The sequence below is a fragment of the Podarcis erhardii genome (assembly GCF_964252035.2).
Source record: "Podarcis erhardii genome assembly, chromosome: 1".
Classification (NCBI taxonomy): Eukaryota; Metazoa; Chordata; class Lepidosauria; order Squamata; family Lacertidae; genus Podarcis; species Podarcis erhardii.
This window is the reverse complement of record NC_138497.1, coordinates 59150291-59170313: the sequence shown is the minus strand read 5'-3', so window position 1 is coordinate 59170313 and position 20023 is coordinate 59150291. Positions and strand designations below refer to the sequence as shown.

Below are 20023 nucleotides of genomic sequence, written 5' to 3'. Positions count from 1 at the left end.
GGTATAGTTTGGTGGGCTGCAGCCAATTTGACAATTATCGGTGGCCCTCAGTATGCGCAAGGTTTTCCCATCCTTTTCAGAAAGTGACTTACAAATACAAAGTAGTGAATATGTAGCCAATTACTTTACATTCTGCGTAGCTAACATTTTGTAACTTTATCTTGTTACTGTAACTGCATTGATATGTGATTCTAATACTAACTGCATGCTGTGTTCTGCATGTCTTCCTGATTGTTGGAATAGGCAATGTATCAGCAACACAAAGATTGGATTCTGCTACAGTAAGGACTTATTCATGTTAAAGCCTTTTATTGGTAAGTAACAGTGATAGCCTCATTGGGGTGCATTGATGTTTTTAAAGTTACAGTATGCAAATAGAGGAACTCTTTCTGGTTGCTGTCTGTGGCATGCTGAAGTCCACATTGATTCAGAAGATGTCCCCCAGAACCACAAACTGCTGTCCAGCCCTATGAATTTAGAAAGCAGTTTTGTGATTCAGCCAAGCAGCTGTAAAAAGGAAGTTGGTGAAATAGTCCATATGCAGCACCAATATATAATCCCCCTTTGAACAGCTGTCATACCTAGTCCTGAAACTACTTTTTAAACTCTGTAATTTAGACATAAGTTTGAGTTCTGTGGGGACACCTTTTGAAAGGCTCTGTGCGCAGGAGTCATACCCCCTTCTGTATGTCTTTGTGAAATGGGCAGTATATAAATATTTTAAATAAACCTACATTAGATAAATGTAAAAAAATAAAGATTTTCAAGCGCTGATAACTGTACTTTCAGCACCAGGCTTTCTAGTTTGTTTTTTGGAAGATTGAAAAGGGGAAACTTTTATGTAATATGCAAATAACTTGTATTGGGGTTTGTAGTATTGTAAGTACAAATACATCTGTATACTTCAAAAATTTTATTCTGTTGTACTGGGTAAGTGAATGAACAAAAAGCCATGCCGGACGCTGCTCCTTACCCTTTAAAATTCTGTCCAACCCTTAAGGGCTATAATCCTGCTTTAAGGAATAAAGGCTGCCTTCATGGGGGTAACCAAGGGAAGGCAGGGGGGCAGCCTGACTACGCCCATGGCTAGATCAGCCTCTTCAAGTAAATGGTTTGGTTTTTGTTTAAAATATGTCTGCCTTAATTATATCTTTGGGGAGACAGTGCATGGGAATACGTAACATTTTATTGTCTATAAGACTGATTTATAAAATATTCTTGTTCTTCGAAAGCTACCTATAGGAAGTACTTTACAGCTAGTTGTGCATCTGGTGCAGTTGCACTTGTGGGGCCAAGAGGAGTAGCCCACTGGTGCCGTGACACTTCTGAGTAAAGTCGTTCCATACAACTGATCAGCTTTTGGATGTAGAGGAAAAGGGGAGTCTGGGCAGAGTTTGGTTTCCCCCCTTCCTTTGCCTAACAGCCAGTTGGCACTGTGACAGGCTTTCACTGCCTCCCTTGATTGAGGCTGTGAAAAGAGAGTAAAACTACATGTGGTCTCCCCTCTGCGCTTGTCATTCCTTGGATCAGAGAGATGGTGCATACATTTTCCTGACTTGACTTCTGCAACTAACTGAGTCTTACTTTATTTTCAGTTTATCCCCACTATTTCTACAGATGACCTGAAACATTTTGAATCAAAGACCGTATTTTGGAAACAATTCAAATCTTTAATCTTGTTAATACTTGTTAAATCAACACTTTGAAATATTTTATTACAGAGTTTTTAATTAGATGAATTTGTGAGTACTATAGAGAAAGTATTTTAGACTTAAATGTTTCTTATATTTATGTAAGTGTATGTGAGTCTTATTACTTACCTTTGTATTCAGTCTATAAATCAAATTACTGCCGATTTGTTAATTTTAGTCTCTTCAACTGAATGTACTGTAATGCTTGTATGTATCTACCCCTATAAGCAATGTAGGGTTTTTGTAAATTATGCAGTTATTGTAATTATCAGTAATAAGTTTTTAATAATAAACACAGGTGAAAAGGATTTTACTATCTTTGTAAAGGTATCCTGACTCAAGCAGTATATATATTTTGCCATTTGGAAAATGCTAGCTAGCTCTAAAATGTTAAATCAATTTCTTTCAGAGAAGCATATGTTTATTAATAAAGTGGGCATGGTACCTGCTTCTATTTCCGTTCATAACTCTACTTTTTCCACCTAGCATATGATTTTAATGTGGATTTATTTAAGTCTTCTGTTCAATATAACTTGCTTTAAATGAAATTCTAAAATGTGGGATTTATTTGAATACTATGAAATGTGTGTGAGACCTGGTGAGCTCATTTATAACTACTTTTTTGTGGCTATATTTGTACAGTCTATGTTCATTGACTGAGCATAAGCCATAAGTGGAAATATTTTCTCTTAACCGAGGATAGCTCCTAATAGTACTCAACAGGCAACGAAGTGCTCTCCTTTATTTTGATGTGAAACTGTTTTTCGGAAAAATACTGATGCAATTCTTCTAAGTGGACCAATCATGATGCGCAACTGTCTCATGACGAAAATGCTGATGGCCCATGAGGCTAAAGCGTGTAGTAGTTCAACTATTAAAAAGGCCTTATTTTTCTTACGCCATCTTTTGCATATATTTATAAACTTGTTTTAAATTCTGGACAAAAAAATAATTGTTAATAGCGTTAGCCATTTCAACCAATATAAGTAGAAAAATGCATCATTCTTTTTTTAAATAGCATCTTTAAGAGGCCAGCGAGGAATGAGTTCAGATTATGGTGCATTATTTATTATGCAATAATATATACAGCATGTCTTTTTCTGTTTTGGTTTTGGCTCTTTTTAATTGTACGACTGAAATTCATTGTTACTGTTTTGTTGTTTTTTTCTATTAATCTTTTATGTGTACTTCTGATTATGTAACAAAATATGTACAGACTAAGTACTTTTGAACTATTTTTATCACAGTATTATTTATTGCTTTCTTTCAATAAAGTACTGAAGCATTTTTTCCACTGCCAACAATGGAGCTTGAAGTGTTTTGAAGTGAGATTTCAAGTAATTAACTGATGTGGATGAGATTTCTTGTGAAGCATCCAGTCATGTTCCCCTTTGCTGAAACCAGCTTTCACCAGCCCACATGCCCTCCAGATGATTTTGAAGCACAACTTTCAGAATTAGACTACAACTTGGGTGAGGCTGGTTTAAACTGAGGCAAGTCCAATAACCTTCAAGACACTTAAGCTACCCATGGTATAGCACAATGTGGTGTTCTAGTAGCTTTGCACAACAACTCCCATTCTCCTATTGCCCATGCTGGCTGAGGACTGATGTGAATTACCCAGAACATCTGGAAAGCACCGCCTGTGCTGTGTCACAGTCTGTTTACGTTCGTAAAGTGTAGCCATACATTAGATTGCGGCTTTGATGGTAAACTCCGTTGGACTCCAGTGCAACTTCACAGTAAACCTGCATAACAATGCATGGCTGAGCACCTCAGCTGTGTGCAGGATTGGAACCCTGTTGATGAAAATTTGTCTCAAAATGTGCCACATAAAAGAAGCATTTCTAGAATGCTTCAGTAAGTGGTTTGCTTTTAAACCTTTTGAAGTTCACCCCACAGTTGAACTGATGAAACTGCTGTTGCCTTCTGCCATCCGCTTGTTTTCTAAATGGCTGCTTAGCCCTGTGACCAGGAGCTATTGTCATGTAATCTGGGGATTATTCCCCCCCCTTTTTTTTTCCATCTATGCTATTCTAGCACTTTAGTGTAGAAACAGATTAATATTTCTGGTAGCTATAGCAACTCTATGTTGAATGTGCTTTCCTCAATATTGAATGATAACAGGAATCAGCCTCGGTTCTCTCTGCAGTTATTTCAATGCAGATGAATCACACATTTCCCCTAGCTTTTCCTTTCTCAGCGGTTCACAACTTGCCGCTCGCATTTTGAGGTGCAAGCACAGAATCAAACGAAACAGCTGTTTGCTGCCCTAGAGGCAAGGAGTTACAGCTTCTTCTCCTTCCATACTTGTATCTCAAACCCTGGAAAGGAGGAAGATTAATGTTCCCAGCAGTTTCCCCTTTTAATTCTGTATCAGTATCTTAGACCTTGGGTAGTCATTGTGGTGTCTGGGGCAAACTCCCTCAGTAAAAATGGGAGCAAGGTAATATGACCAGGTTGGAGGCACTTTAAAATTTAAAACACCTCCTGACAATAATTATTGAGAGGTAGGAGATTCTCTGTACATGGTAGTGTTTACTAATGCAGCAGCAAGGATTCTTTATATAAAGGAAAACCTGAGGCCACTTATCCCTCAATCAGTAGATCAAAGTATGAATGAGGCATGTTGGAAACAAGACTGGAATTTTATTTATACACATTCAGTGAGGGTTAAAGCTCAGTGATTACTCTGGGAAGGTACAACATTTTGTTTCAGTCAGATCACTTTACAGAAGTAATAAGAACTTTACTTAAAGCTTTACTTTAAACCTGTTTCTAATTAAACTAATTGTTCCAAGAATGGTTATTTACTCAGCCAGTAAAACACTTTCAGATTCCTCCTAGAATCTTTTCCTTCCCTTCAGAGAAATAATCTGGGTTGCCCAGCCTAGTGAAACCCTAACCACCCAGCCAAGCCTTTAAAAGCCTAAAATCCACCTAAGCGCTATCTGACCATTTATGTCAGGTTCTCTTCTTTAACTCTCCACTCCCTCGTGATTGGTCAACACTCCCCCCCAGCCCTGATTGGCTTTTGGGTCTTCAGGAGGTTGACCCAAGGCCCAGTGTCCATAAGTGTCCTCCAGATAACTATTCCCATCATCCCTGACCACTGCCCATGTTGGCTAGGGCTGGTGAGAGCTGTTGTCAACAGTATCTGGAGGGCATTACATTGCTTAGCCCTTAGATCCGTATGAGCCTTTCCATCACTTGAGATCTGGCTGGCTCTTCTCTCCCCATGCCATAAGAAAAGTTTTCTGCTTCAGTTTTGTAGAATATTCTTTCCTGGAAACAGTGATGCCCTCTGGGCAGAAGTCCAGGGCCCTATTCAGCAAAATGATAGACACACAGAGAGAGCAGGGCTAGATTTGCACATTTTGAAGCAATGCGATGAAGCAAGCGATGGTGCTAATACTTTGAAATCTTGTTGAGGTCAGCCACAACAGTTTTAAGAGACGCTTTTAGAAATTTGTTTTTTAGCATATAACAGTCATGTTCCAAATTTCATTCAGCTATAAATTCCATAGATGGAATAAAGTTGCTTTTCTACACTCTTCCTCACATTTTTACCACCATTAAACTGTATTGTGAGTCATTGCTCTTCTTTCCCAACTGTGTAACATCTCTCATTTACCCCCAAAAAAGGTCTATAGAAAATTGTATCCTAGAACATTTTTTTTTAAGTTGCAGGTTTCCAAAGAGTAGAAAAGTGTTCCTTAACAGTTTCCAATACATACATACATGTTTTTAAGCAGTCAGTCTCAGCTCTGTGCCCCAAACATGAGTTTCCAACAGTCGTCATTGCTATTATTTGGAGTTCAATAGACAACTTTTTTAAGCTATAGAAATGCCATTTTTAAAGCATGGATCTCTGAAGTTTGGACTTGCAGATGGTAAAAAGAGTGTTCTGTTTACCTATTCTTCCCATGCACATGCCTGGCAAAAGAAGCTAGAGTGCTTCCCTCTTCTACAGGAGCTTGGCTGGGGAGAAGGGAAACAACCTGAGGCAGAAAAGTGGAAGTGACCCGTTATTCCAGGTCAAAGACTGATGCTTTTGTCCTCCCTCTGCTGAAGCCCTGGATCCCTCCAGCTCCTTTCTTCCTCATTTGTGATGACCCTACACAAACGGTCATGTGAGGCTGTAATTTTGGGGGCAAAGTGCCATCAGTATGCTAGTGATACTCGGCTCTATTTCTCCACAACATCTCAATCAGGAGAGGCCGTGCAGGACCTGGACTGGTGCCCAGACACAGTGGTGGGTTGGATGAGGAAAAAGAAACTGAGCTTTGAATCCCAGTAAGATGGAGGCGCTGTGGGTGAATGGTTTCCTGTGTCTGAGAAATTGGCCAGTTGCCGTTCCTGGATGGGGTTGTGATTGGAGGCCTCAGTGGCTAGGAGTGGCTTCTGTTTGCTTTGACTGGTGCAACAACAGAATCAGGATAGCTTGTTGCACGTTAATGTCCAGGCATTAATGACTTCAGTATTGGATTACTATGCAGGACTTCCTTTGTGCTTGACCTGGAAACTGCAGCAGGATCGCTGACAGGAGTGAGACCCTCTCAGCATATCTTCCTCAGAGATCTGCAGTGGCTGCCGGTATGTTACCAGGTCAAGGTCAATGTGTTACTGTTAGTATATGGCTCTCAACAACTTGGGGCCAGTTTTCTTAAAGGGGGGGGGGGACCTCACCTCATATGTCTCCAGTCGGCCACTTCAGTCTGTGGGACTAGCGCTTTTACAAGTACAATACAATGTTCATTCCACGCTTGCAAGAAGCCAACCTTTCAGTGTTGCAGCACCTACACTTTGGAATTCTCTTCTCATTGACATTAGGCGGGTGCATTCTCCAAATGGTTTTTCCACGCCTACTAAAAACTATTTTAGTTCCAGCAAGGCTACCCAGGCATGTAATCTTAACATGCAATTTTAATGCATGTTACATTACAACTGCATTACAAGTACAACTGTTTTAAAATTACAGATGTTATTTTAAAGCTGAATTTTTTATGTGACTTGTTTTTAATGATTTTTTTTTAATTACTATTTTAGGCTATCTACTGTAAGCCGTTTAGAGGTCTTTTGTACTAGTGGCGGTATGCAAATTTTGTTAAATAACCCCATGCCCATTTTAGCTGGGAGCCAACCTCACTGAAATCAGTGAGACGTGGTTTGCTTTTGGGTAGACGTTGTGATCCAATTGCTAGTAAAATTTCCCGCCCACCCACCGGCCGACTTGAACGCCTGGGTTCCCCCACTCCCACCCTCTGAATGGCAAAAGCCATTGCACGCTTTGACAAGAAACGATGCTCCCATAGCGGGCTAGGGACCCGAACAAGCGCGTTAGAAAGAGGCGGTGCAGAGAGAGGGTCCGGGAGCTTTTGCATAGGGGAAGCGAGGGGCGCATCGGTGAGCTTCCAATATAGGCTACCCCCGTTTCCGCAGACTTGCTGCAAAGCCCGCCCGGAGCCGAGTGCCAACCACCACCGGCAGCTCGCTTTAGTCCTCTCCCACCTGATGACGCGCTGTGATGAAAAACAGGAAACGGGATCTTGGGAGAGGCGGAAATTGCAGCACCAGCCGAGTTAGGAAGCCCCAGCAGGGGAAAGCGAGGAGACGCTGCATCGGGAGAGGAAGGCGCCTGGGCAGCCAGGAAGTGGGCTGGGAACAAAGTAAGTGGCAGGAGCCCGGCCAGGTGCTCCCTCGCGCCGCTCGCCTTTGGCGCCAGCCACGGGGAGGCTCCTCGGCGCAGCAAGATCCGCAAGCCGGGAGGGTCCCTGCCGCCCGCGATCCGCTTGCTCGTAGCGGGACTCGGGTCTTGGCTGGAACCGGGAGGTGCAGCCGGGCGTGGGGGCTTTAAAAAAAAAATTAAAATCAAGTGGGCGGGGAGGGGGTGCCTTGGCTTTGATTTCTGCGCCACGCGCAGCATGGCCATCCCGGGGATCTAACTAGGGCATCGGCGCGGCAAGGTGGGGCCCGTACCTGGAGCAGCCCAGATTGAGATTTGTGAGGGGAGGAGGAAGGAGAAGAGTCGTATAGGGAGGGAGGGAGGGAGGAAGTGGGGGCTGGGGTGCCACATGGCATCTCCGTGGCTGGCTGGGTGGGCTGCCTCGCTTTGATCGCCCTTTGTTCTTCGGTGGCGAGGAGGCAGCTGATCGAAGGGGGCAGAGCCGCTCTTGCTTCCTTGTCTGGGACGCTCATTCCCGAAGGGAGGGGAGCGCCTTCCCGGCTCGCTCTTCCGCTCGCCGGGCGTGCCCGCGCCCCGTGCCTGCTCGTGGGGGCAGCATCGTGCTGGAGAGAGGACTGCCCGCCCCCCTGGGCAGTTGGCATGTTCCTGGGCGCATGGATTGCAATTCAGGCTAGTGGATGTGGATGCGAAAACTGGATGGGCTTGTCTGGAGTAGGAGAATATCATTGTGTGTGGTGTTGGATCTCGGGGGAAGGAAGTTATTTGACAGCTTCATCTTGGGGGTGCTGCTCCCCGCAAGCTTAAAACTGGTAAGAACTCTGGCAGGGTGAACATCAAAATAATCCGTAAGTGTCTCTAGGATATGAAGCTGCCAGGTCCACCCAGCAATGGTCCATCTAGCTCAGCATTGCTACATGCCTTCCAAGGTTTCTCCAAGGCTACCTGGAGATGCTGGGGATGGAACTGGAGACCTGAGTGCAAAATAGGCACTCTGCCACCACGCTAATAGCCCTTCTCTTTGTCCTGTGATTGAACCCCACCCCCACCCACTTCTTAGCCATTAATGCAATAGGGAGATGCGCATTGATTTTCCTGGAGCATTGAGGAGATGCTTATTTGCGCTTGTTAGACGCATTTCCATGTTTATAATTGCCGAAAGGCCACGGCACGTGAGCCAGTAGTTTATGGAGGCAGCAGGTCATGAGCACTGCCGCAGATCATGTGCCTGAAAACTACTGCCTAGCTGCATGTTGTATTCATCCTACGGATGTTGATGTGTGCTGGGCCTACCCTTGTCATCCTGTGAGACAGTGTGCTTTTGGAATCCAGATAAGAGCACTGTTCAGCTGGATCCAGATACTGTCCTTTGGAAACGACTTGTAATTCTGTGGTAGTTCATTGCCTGTGATTCAGTCAGTCACACAAAATGTTACTCATGGTGCAGACAGAAGTTGGACTCATTCATTCTGAAGTCCACATATCACTGGACTATCCAGTGTTTCAGTGAAGAGTGCTGATTGAAGATGTTTATTTCTGTTGTGGTCATTGCTTTGCCTTTTCAGCATTGAATCTAATTGTCTATGTCCCACTCTGTTTTATTTCCTACCTCATTGCACTTCCTAGAGCAGGGCTGTATGTGCCCCACCCCCAAATGTTCCTGGGCTACAGTTTCTATCAACCCTGACCATTGGTCATGCTGGCTGGGGTTGGAGAGAGTTGGGAGCCTAACATTCGTTTTACCATAGATTCCCCCATTCCTCTTTTTCTAATCAACATGAGAAGTTGGGTCCAGACAAAATGTTATCTGATGGCCAAACCATGGTTTAGTGATCAAGAATGTATTTATATTTTACCTAACACTAGTTGGTGGCAAACCGTTTTCCTGATATTGAACTAGTGATATGAAAAGCTTCATTTGCTCAGTATTTGCATGCCAGACTGTTTTTAAAGGCACAGAGAAGCCTGTAGTCTTAAAATTAATAGATGCTGGATGTATCTGACTTTCTGACCCAAATGGCACATACAGTATATGTAGTATACCTGCAGAAATGTGGCATACAAGTCAAGAAACTCCAAATACCCATGAAAGGGAGTTTACTGACAATGGTTAATTTAAGGTATTATTTTGAGGCCTGCTCTTTGCTCACTTAGGGAGGATATGTACACAAATGCAGTAACCTTATATTCTATAGCACAGACCTATAGGATTGGTAGCTAATGTGAAAAAATTCTTCTGAGGCAATTGGGGTTGACTTGCTACACCACTTTTTACTTTCCTGCTGTATAAAATACACTCTGCATGCCACCCTCCTTTCTTGACTACAGTCTGGATATTTTTTAAATGTTTTATTATGTTTTGATATGTTGGAATCCACCCAGGGTAGCTGGGGGAACCCAGTCAGATGTGTGGGGTACAAATATAATAATGATACAGTAATAATATTCCTCTCTGGCTGCTGAAGAATCAGTAGAACAAAGTAGCCAGCGTGTCTGATTGTCTGAGTTCTCTATTCCACACCCCCTTACCCCTTTTCCAGAAATTGTGTGAGTCAATGACTCATGGATAACGTTTCTCTCCAGCCTGGTTTGAAAGAAATTGGCCACAACAGCAAATTGCATAGGAAATTTAAAGCCACTGAGCTGCTAACCATGTTCAGTGGAAAACTAGAAAGGTTAGAGCTGGAAAGGAAAACTCAATATCTCTTGCGTCTGCAAAAGAAGAGAGGCTGAAATACTGTCGGTTGTGCAGTACCTCTGATCCTCTCTGAATGTTGATAACTGTATGTAATCCCAAGCACACTTCCTCTAAAGTGAGCCTGGCTGAATTCAGCGTGACTTACAGAGCATTGCAGCCTTATTTTTGGTCTGGTATGTTTTGTGGGGAGAGGAGCTATATGGAACTGGGGTGGTCTTCAAACTGCCTGTGTGGGCAGGCAAGAAATTGCTCCAGATTGTCCACATGTCTTTAATTAATGCCCATGGCCATTTTTATCCCAGTTGAAACTCATTTATATAAAGAGAAGCTACCTTTAAAATCACCCATTTCCATAATTGCAATAAATAATAGTAGAAGCAAAAACTACCTTGTATTGCAGTAAGTGTGCAGAGGTGAGCTGGCTAAACAGTTCAGCTTGTGTCATGCCTTCTCTGAACAGGCCTCCCTTTCTGTTGCTGGTTCACAATGTGTTTCAGATGAATGAATGAATCAAACATATGCATGTTGACTCTTACCGGAATGAATTTCCTCCTTTTCCTTTGAAATGGTGCCAGTAACTATTCCTAGCTGTGGAATAATGGCAAGAGTATTCAGCTTGCAACAATGTGGGGTTAGCTAAATGTACACCCATTTAGAATTGCAGTTGTTGGCAGTATCTAACCATAGCAAAGCCATTAACCAACCTTTCATTGGGTGGAATCTATATATTTTTCCTGGCAATAATAATGTGATTCTTGCAGAATTATTTTGTATTGCAAGTATGAAACCTTTTTTATTCTAATGTCACTGTTTCTTCTGAAATTTCAGATGTGGAAAGCAAGTGCAGGCCACACCATCAGTGTCAGCCAAGATGATGGTGCTGATGACTGGGAAACAGATCCTGACTTTGTGGTATGGTTAGAAACTTTCTCTAAATGCTAGCCATGCTAGTTAGAATCAGAGCAAAGCAAGTAATTTAGGGCTTGCTAAGTCATAGAATCATAGAGTTGGAAGAGACCACAAGGGCCATCGAGTCCAACCCCCTGCCAAGCAGGAAACACCATCAGAGCACTCCTGACATATGGTTGTCAAGCCTCTGCTTAAAGACCTCCAAAGAAGGAGACTCCACCACACTCCTTGGCAGCAAATTCCACTGTCGAACAGCTCTTACTGTCAGGAAGTTCTTCCTAATGTTTAGGTGGAATCTTAAGTCAAAGTCTGAGAGTCATCGGGAGGGACATGCTTATGTTTGTACGCAACAAATAAATGAATTTAACTGGGGGTTTTTAGCAGCTGGATGTTTCTCCTGCTGAAGGACTTGTTGGAAGAGGGCAGGATATGAAATTGAAATTAGCCAAAATGACCAGTGACAGATGGGAAGAGGCAGGGAGGATGCAATTGTAGGATTTGCTTTCGTTACCGACCTTAAAGTCTCTTTCACCTCTGAACGCTCTGGTTCAATTGTAATTGCTGCTTAACCTGTTTCTCTTTCCTGTGTACTTTACAGAATGATGTGAGTGAAAAAGAACAGCGCTGGGGTGCTAAAACTGTGCAGGGATCTGGTCACCAAGAACACATCAAGTAAGCCACTTCTTTCATGGTCTTAAAACTGTGATTCTGGTGATAGTTTTGGCACGTTATTCCATTTCTAGAGCAGAGGTGGGGAACCTTAGGCTCTGGGAACCAAATATGGCCATTGAGCCCTCTCCATCTGGCCCTTGGGTCTCTTCCCAGCCACATCCTTCCTTCCTCAAGTGTTTTTGCCTGGCTAGAATGTGAATACTGAGCATGTCTCTTGCAGGGTGGAGTGTATGCATATATAGAAACTAGCCTGCTGTGCAAAGCTAAAATGCCTATCTGTTGCTCCTCTCATTTTTGCCTCTGGCCCCACCCACCATAAATATTGCCCTGAAGGGAATGCAGTCCTCAGCCTGAAAAGAGCCTTGCTCTGGAAAAACAGCAAACAGAGGCTGTGTGCACGTAATGGGCCTCATCTTTTAACCCAGGGCTCTTAACCAAAGTTTGAAGCTGGTCAAGAATCCTTGGCTAAACAGGTAGTTAACATTAGCTGCTGATAATATCGGTGTCGAAATGCCCTTTAACTTTGGGTAAGGAGTTTGCTTTAGGGAGAGACTGTGGGGGTATGAGCATGTTATCAGACAGCTCACTCTTAATCTCTTAATTGTGGTTTAGATATTAATTGAATGGCATGCTCACCAGCCCACTGCTGTCACTGTGAGGGCTCATATGTTTTTATATGTTCTAAAGGGAAGTGAAAAACTGCTTCCAGCTACCACCTTCATTGCTACATACAATGTCTCAGAAATAGAAGGGCAAAAATTCTTTTTCTTCTGCCCTAAGTCCTGTGCTTTGCAGCCATTCTTATTTCTCTGGTGAGAGTTCAACTTCAGTCTAAGGCTGGGTCTGCAGCTGGCGAAAAACATAGCTGTATGTAACCTATCTGAATGGTAACCTAATGATCAGTTTTGAAAGGTAGATAGTATTGCTGTAATGAAATCTGAAGGTTATGAAGACATCAGTACAGAATCCGTTCCGGAAGTCCATTCGACTTCCAAAATGTTTGGAAACCAAAGCATGGCTTCTGATTGGCTGCAGAAAGCTACTGCAGCCAATCGGAAGCCGTGGAAGCCCTGTTTGGATGTTCAGCTTTCAAAAATAGTTTCCAAACTGGCACACTCATTTCCACATTTGCAGCATTCAGGAGCCAAAATGTTCGAGAACTAAGTTGTTCGAAAACCAAGGTACGACTGTAATGGCCTTCTGCTCTAAATATTGAAAACAAATGTTTCTTGAGCATGTGATACAGTTGAGGAACCAGTTTTCCTACTCAGCTCTGGTCATTTGGTCTATGGTATGCTTCAAAACATAGCTTGGAAATTTTTGCGACAATTGCCTGTTCCTAAAGGCATGTTAGAAACATGGTGAGCCATAATAGCAGCATAGCTTCTGGCATTGTACACTGATGCTTGAAGTAGCTCCATCTCTGGAAAAGTACAAAAACGCAGGCTGCACTATCAGGTAAGGTGGCAGGGCGACAGCACCTGCATGTTTATTGTTAAGAGGAACAGTGTCGGATGAACGGCCCTTTTCTGAGCAATGTCATGGGCTGTAAACAGGGTACATTCAAGCACTTCTGGTAGGGCAGTAGAAAATGGTGGCCCTTTGGATTACAGGTGACTGGGGCCATATCAGGAGTACTGTGCTTAATTTTTAGTCACCCATGGTGAAGAAGGATGAATTCAAGGTGGAAAAAAAGATGCAAAAACGAGCTACTAAGAAGGTAGCAATAAACTAGGGAAGGTTAATTTAATTTTTTTCATAAGTAAATTTTTATTAGTTTTCAAATATTCCCCCAATAATAGCCAAATTATAACAATATTAATTTGTGGGACAGATAGTTTAAAGGCAGCTCCACACAGTGTGAGATAAATGATATGATGGGTATAGCCTGTGACTTCTTGCACTTTGGTCAGCACAAGAAATCCTATTTTTGCCCTGCAAAATCTTGGATGATTGATGAACTATCTGGACAGGATGGTGAAAGCACTGAAATATTTTGCATTTCGGATGTGTAATGCACTGTAGTATTAGCATTTGAATTTCCTTACTGCAGACTTCTCAGGCAGGATTCAGCTAATGAGTCCCATCAGCAGAAGCTGCCTTCTCTTTGCACAACAGGGCTGCCCCCACCCCCCCATGTGCTCCCCAATATTGGCTCTGGGAGGGTTGGGTGAACCTCAAGAACAGTGCATGGAGGAAGGAGAGGAGGGATTGCTTTGTTTGGCAAGCTGAAACCTTAGTACAACATTGAACTCCTCCCCTAGGTTTCTTCCTCTGTTTAAAGCAGCAAGGTTTGTGTGTGCAGAGGGGTGGGAATAATGTAGAAGGATTCTGAAACGGGTATGCAAATAGTCATTTTTATTTAATCATGGGAGGAGTTGATGTAGTTTTTAAGGGAAAAAATGGCACAGGAGGCGAGAGCTAGATCAAAGTGGCATCTTTTACTGCAATTTCTCTTGTTTTTAATTGGTTTTGTCTCAAAAAGCATTCATAAGCTGAGGGAGAATGTATCCCAAGAGCATCAGACTCTCAAGGAGAAGGAACTTCAAACAGGACCAAAAGCTTCCCATGGATATGGAGGAAAATTTGGTGTGGAACAAGACCGCATGGACAAAGTAAGTGTAGAAGATTTTGCACGGCTGATGTGCTGTGTATAGGCATGATTTGCCAAACAGGGGCCTCGTCAGGCTTTCTTGGACCCTGCCTCATGCTCAAATGTCCTGTCCCTCTTTCTGCTTCTGGGTGTCTGGTGCTATTGTTGCATTCCTTTGACAGGGATCTTGGGATAGTGGAAAAGTTGGTCTGACTTGACTTGGCAATCCGTCCAGCTCTCAGTTTTGCTTTCTAATTGCAGGGAAGTGAAAGTACCTTGTGTCATGTCCTGCTCCTGGGAAGGTGCTTAATATTTCCAGTACACTTTCTAAATTGAGGAAATGTCTACCTCACATACATAATTGACATTCATGCTGACTTCTCTTCCATTCATGAATCAAGCCTTTGACATCTTCTCCCTCTCTCTACAGACCCTCACTATCACTGCCCAATAACAGAGTTCTCAGGACATCCTGCGACAAGAACTAAAACAAATTCAATAACAAAACACTTAAGAGTATAAAGACCAGTGGTGGTGGGGAAGTCATATTAAGAATATGAAGCTAAATTGAATTATAAATAAATAAAAATAAAACCTCCTGCCTGGTGCTGAAATGACAGAAGGGTAATACTGCTGACAGACTTGAAAGCCACTGAGAGGTTTAAGAGAACCCACAGGATTGAAACCCTCATGACTGCCTTCTGGGAAAGGTGATCTCAGAGGGCAAACCAAGACCATTTCTGTGCTCAAATGGGCTAGAATGACAACTGAAATTGATCGAGAATGCTGAGGATTCTTGGCTTTAAAAGAAAAAAAGTTATTATTGATTGAGGCATAGAGGTAGTAGGAGTCTAAAATAAGAATTGCAGAAAGCTATTGGCCAGATTTGCTAAGAGATATGTTGCCTCCGTGCTTGATGAGTCAGTGTGGTGCCAGGTGGAATATACACACTGCAATACTCTAGGCCTGCACTGTGGCATGCGGTAAATGGCCTCTGATCCTTACAATTCATGAAGGAGAATTGTGGTTAGTAAATCTGAGTGTGGGTTGCAGCAACCACAAGCTCTTACCTCAGCAGACAGATGATGAAGAGGAAAATCCCCAAGTATCTTAATTCTGAACACAGGATTTGAGGAACTAGGTCTTGGGTCAAGTTGAAACTACCTCAGCTGATGAAAGAGGCTATGATTTTACTAGAAGTCTCTCTTTTTAAATCTGATCTGCAGGTTGACTTATGCAAACCTAGTACAGTCATTAAATTGTTTATCCCACAGTCCCAATAGATTTTGTTTCTGGTCATTGCAGTTTGGAATAGAAACCTGTTGTACCTCCTCCCATGCTGAAAACTCTGTTATTATTTTATTTTGAAACTCAGAAATGGCAAACTGTGCGCTAGAAAAGCTCCTGTTTGATAAGGCACATGCTTAGCATCTCTCCTGCTCTGCAGGAAGACAAATGTGGAGACCAAATGTGGAGGAAGTTGTTAATGCTTGATAGAGACTTTGGGAAAGCAAGAGAGTGTCTGGTGGCTTCCTGTAGGATAGCAGCACAACAGAACATAGTGCACACTGAAGGCACAATTTTAGCTGAATTCTCTTGCAGTTGGAAGATGCTTTCTGGTAAAATAGCTGCCATAACTGCCGACGCAGTAATGGCAGCCTTTATTTTATCTATACTTTTTCTTTGTAACAATATTTAATATACTGACGACTTGTATAGAAAAAGTAGTGTAAAGCACATATACAGTCACGGTAAGCATCAAAGAACAGAAACCGTCATAAGAATCTGACCGATCACATAAAACTTATCCAGCTGAAACAACCTATTGACATAAGTAAGTCTTTGAAAGACATCTAAAAAAATAAGAAGCAGAGATGCTTGGTGGAATTCCATCAGGAGGGCATTCCACACTGATGGGGTAGCCACACTAAATGCTTGATTTCTCATAGATACCAAGTGGGCCACATTCACACAAGGATAGTTCAAAATGAAGTTTGTAGTAGTTAAGGGCTATCCCTTTCCTGTGGCCTTCTTCCATCTCCAGACCATGATACTCCTAGTGCATTGGCTTTCCCCCCTTTGCTATTTACAATTGAGTCTGCATATATTTTGGTAAATGGAAGTACTGACTCCTATAAGCTGAGGTAATGGAATCCCCGCCCCCCGTTCACTTTTAATTTGTATACCGCCTTTCTATATTGCTGTACACAAGGCAATTTACCAAGTTGAAGAAACAACAAAATATGCAACAAAGATCACACATCCTATAACAGTCCAGTCCATGAAATGAACAAATAACTCCCTGTCAGTGACTTGCTCAAGAACCTTTGCACCTATAAATACATTTTGAACATGAAATTTAAACCTTATTTGGAAAAGTAAAAATAACAAGAAAGCTGGATTTTTACCATTATATCAGCTGAAGAGATCGTGTTCATATATATCTTGGATGGGGACCTCCAGGCCAGAAGCCAGACTTGGCCCACCAGCTTCCTGCAACTGGCCCAGGAGGCTGTTTCTCTGAAACCCGGCTCACCTGATGTCATATGTGATGTCAGGTGTGAAGCAGGTAGAGATGAAGCTGCACAAAGCAGGACTGAACCACCAACTTCATCACCTGATCCACAGGGAGTTCAGTTCCATCTAGTTCAGTATGACAACAGATGACTGACAAGTAGCTGGTCCCATCCACCTGTCAGAGGTGGCTTTCTGGCATGGGGGAGATAAAGATCTGGCCAAAAAGGTCCCCCATCCTCCAATATACATGGAGACAAGACTGCAATCTTTGCTTGTCTTGTACAATTTAAGTAGAAAAGGCAACCAAGGTTGAACCTTTAAAGTTACGTGTTTTCTTAGAAATACAGAGCAGCCGTGGTTTAACTTGTTTGAATAATCTTAAAAGCGCTCTTAATTGTTCATTGACGCCCTTAGCTTTCTGATGTCATTTGGCTTATACAAACTTCAGTTTCCACAGGGAGGACCCAGTAACCATAGTACTTGTTCAATTTCGTGTTGAATGAATAGGTTTTTCCTTCCTCTAGGTGGAAGTTAATTGGTGCATATGTTTATATAAAATGTGTCTTTTCTTGTTCTTCTAGTCAGCTGTTGGTCATGAATATCAGTCTAAGCTTTCTCAGCACTGTTCCCAGGTGGACTCGGTGAAAGGTTTTGGTGGGAAGTTTGGTGTGCAAGTCGATAGGGTTGACCAGGTAAACGACTTCCTGTATTTCTAGAAATGCGTTTGATAGCTGCCTCCTACATTTTTATAGTGTAGGTGTTGATGTGGCTGTATTAAGATGGTTCACATGTAAGTGTCATTTGGGGGTGCTTCTTCATTTAGAATACTCTTGTAATACTTTTTATTTTTATTTTATTTTTATTCAAATAATTTTCATTTTTTTTATTTCTGCAGTCTGCTGTGGGATTTGAATACCAGGGGAAAACCGAGAAACATGCTTCTCAGAAAGGTAAAGGACCCTTTAAACAAGAGGATCTTTTGTTACAAGAGACTTTCTACAGAATATCATTTGTGTTTAGTACCTAAGTATTGAGTCTATTCCTAACTATTCCTAACTGAATAGCCACTCAGATGGAAGCCTTATTAAGGCATTCATTTCCTTCACACGTCAAAATCATATGAAGAGCGTGGCGGTATACAGTCTAGGCCTTAACCCTAACATATCAGATATTCTTCAGTAAAGTTACTGTAACTGTGACTATTGCATAAATGCCAAATATTTACTCTTTAGCATGCTTCAAACTACTCTTTTCATAGTTATAAGGGTGGCAGGGAGGTAATTATTGAAGGAGGTGCCACTAATTAGCATCATCTTCAGAATTGTTCAACTGGCATCCATGCAGTTTCTGACATTATTTCAATGTGCTTGTTTTTCAGACTACTCAAGTGGATTTGGCGGGAAATATGGAGTACAGGCTGACAGGGTAGACAAGAGCGCATTGGGATTTGACTACCAAGGGAAAACAGAGAAGCATGAATCGCAGAAAGGTTTATTACTTACATTATATTCTGTGCATTTTTTTAAATTTCAGGAGCTTGTGCTATGATGGTAAATTTGTAAAAAAAAAAATTCCCCTCTTTAAAAAATAGGACAGCAACTCATTTTTATAGCATCAACTCAACAAATAACATTCCTTTTGTGTTTGAGAATTCTCACGGTTTAGCTAACACAGGAGTTCTCTTCAATCCAGAGTTGTCGTTAGAGGAGGTGAGAAGCTTATCTAGTAGATTTCATAGAAAATCTTAATACCTGCAGATTCTAAATTCTGAGTTCCGGCTGCAGTGGTGGAAAACCAAGAAAAAGTGTCTCTTTTCAAAAGCTTGGTAATGGGTTTCCAAAAAAATCAACCAACCAACAAACCCTTATTTGCTTGTTTGTGGAAAATGACCTCTTATTCCCAATTCTCTGGTATGGGGGGTGGGGGGTGTTTGCCAGGGATAAGAGGTAGTTAGGCTTTTGTTTGCATATTTTTGTTTTTGCTGCTGCTGCTCCTTTCTGCAAAACCATGAGAGGAATTATGTACTTTTATTCTCTGTGGAAGAAACCAGTCTCTTTCTGTTTCTGTTCAGTTTTTGCAGGAGGCAGTGAGAAGCTACTGCAAGCATTTGTTCTTCAGAAGGTCGTTTCTCAGGGAATAAAAAACCACTCCTCTTTTCCTTCTCCATTTTTTTTTTGAAAAATACGGATTAACTCGATGTCTTGTGATGTGAAAGTGTCCTCTATGGTGGTTGGTTAGTGATGGCTCTTTCACACATGCAAGTCAGCACTTGAATACTCAGTTGGAGTAATGAGCAGGAGAACGTGTGAACTGACCACTGCTAGCCAAAGAGCTATCAATAGAAAGAATTTAGTGTCTTAGTTTGCACTGCTATGATGATTTTTTTATTCCCCCCCCCCTCCCATCTCCAGATTATTCCAAAGGTTTTGGTGGTAAATATGGCGTGGACAAGGAGAAAGTGGACAAAAGTGCTGTTGGCTTTGAATACCAGGGCAAAACTGAAAAACATGAATCACAGAAAGGTTTTTATTTTAAATTTTATTCCATGAAATTGTTTTGGATTGGTCTTCTTTAAGTCTGAGCCTTTTAGTATACTTCAGTATCCCTGCATAAATGGAAGCCTTCAACTTTTAGAAGTAAAAAATTCCTCTTCCCTTTCTCTTTATTCTGTCTTTTTGTTTTGTTTATTTTGTTACTTTTATATCCTTCCTTTCCTTAGAATCAAATAAAAAAAATCCCACTGCAGCTGACGCCTATGACATAAATAAAGCTAAAGTTGATTACTTAAGGAAGGCCTGTGTGAGAATACACAGTTGTATTAAAGTTCAGAACTAACTTCACAGCACACAAGTTCCTTCATAAGGATTGTGTTGTGTTTATGGATGTTACGGATTTTGATTTGTTTTCTTTACTGTAAACCTGTGGCTTGTGCAAACGGTGGTATATCAATCATTTCAATAAATCATCTAAATAATCTTATTTGTACAAGTATTTATATATGTCTATAAATACAGTACCTCTGTAATATATAGATATGTACAGTTTAGAAGTGTAACAACTATTAAAAGCAGTATAGAACAATCATTAACATGACTAGCTACCTATGATTATTTGTTTATTTATTAAATTTATATATTGCCCTTCATCCGTAGATCTCAAGGTGGTTCATAACTTAAAAATATAAAAAAAACACAAATATATCCTGTGAATACCTTGGCTCAGACAATTTATTGCATCCAGCAGGAAATCTGGATGATAGA

At 41.7% G+C, this 20023-nt stretch overlaps 2 protein-coding genes across 10 annotated transcripts in view; both read left to right on the top strand.

Moving 5' to 3' along the window:
* PPFIA1 (PTPRF interacting protein alpha 1) overlaps positions 1-2950 on the top strand; it is a 57462-nt gene extending 54512 nt beyond the window's left edge. For 7 of the 8 annotated variants that reach the window (XM_081834010.1, XM_081834007.1, XM_081834006.1 and 4 more), the window contains 2 exons: positions 244-314; positions 1596-2950. In XM_081834010.1, the coding sequence (XP_081690136.1) occupies positions 244-302 (59 nt within the window). In that variant the 3' untranslated portion in view covers positions 303-314; positions 1596-2950. The remainder of the gene's footprint in view (positions 1-243; positions 315-1595) is intronic. The other variant, XM_081834009.1, reaches the window with a different exon arrangement.
* Positions 2951-7226: 4276 nt separating this feature from the next.
* The window catches only part of CTTN (cortactin), a 28835-nt gene continuing 16038 nt past the window's right edge, over positions 7227-20023 (top strand). For both annotated transcript variants that reach the window (XM_081835200.1, XM_081835199.1), the window contains exons 1-8: positions 7227-7360; positions 10901-10984; positions 11580-11653; positions 14139-14268; positions 17345-17455; positions 17659-17713; positions 18142-18252; positions 19175-19285. In XM_081835200.1, the coding sequence (XP_081691326.1) occupies positions 10901-10984; positions 11580-11653; positions 14139-14268; positions 17345-17455; positions 17659-17713; positions 18142-18252; positions 19175-19285 (676 nt within the window). In that variant the 5' untranslated portion in view covers positions 7227-7360. The remainder of the gene's footprint in view (positions 7361-10900; positions 10985-11579; positions 11654-14138; positions 14269-17344; positions 17456-17658; positions 17714-18141; positions 18253-19174; positions 19286-20023) is intronic.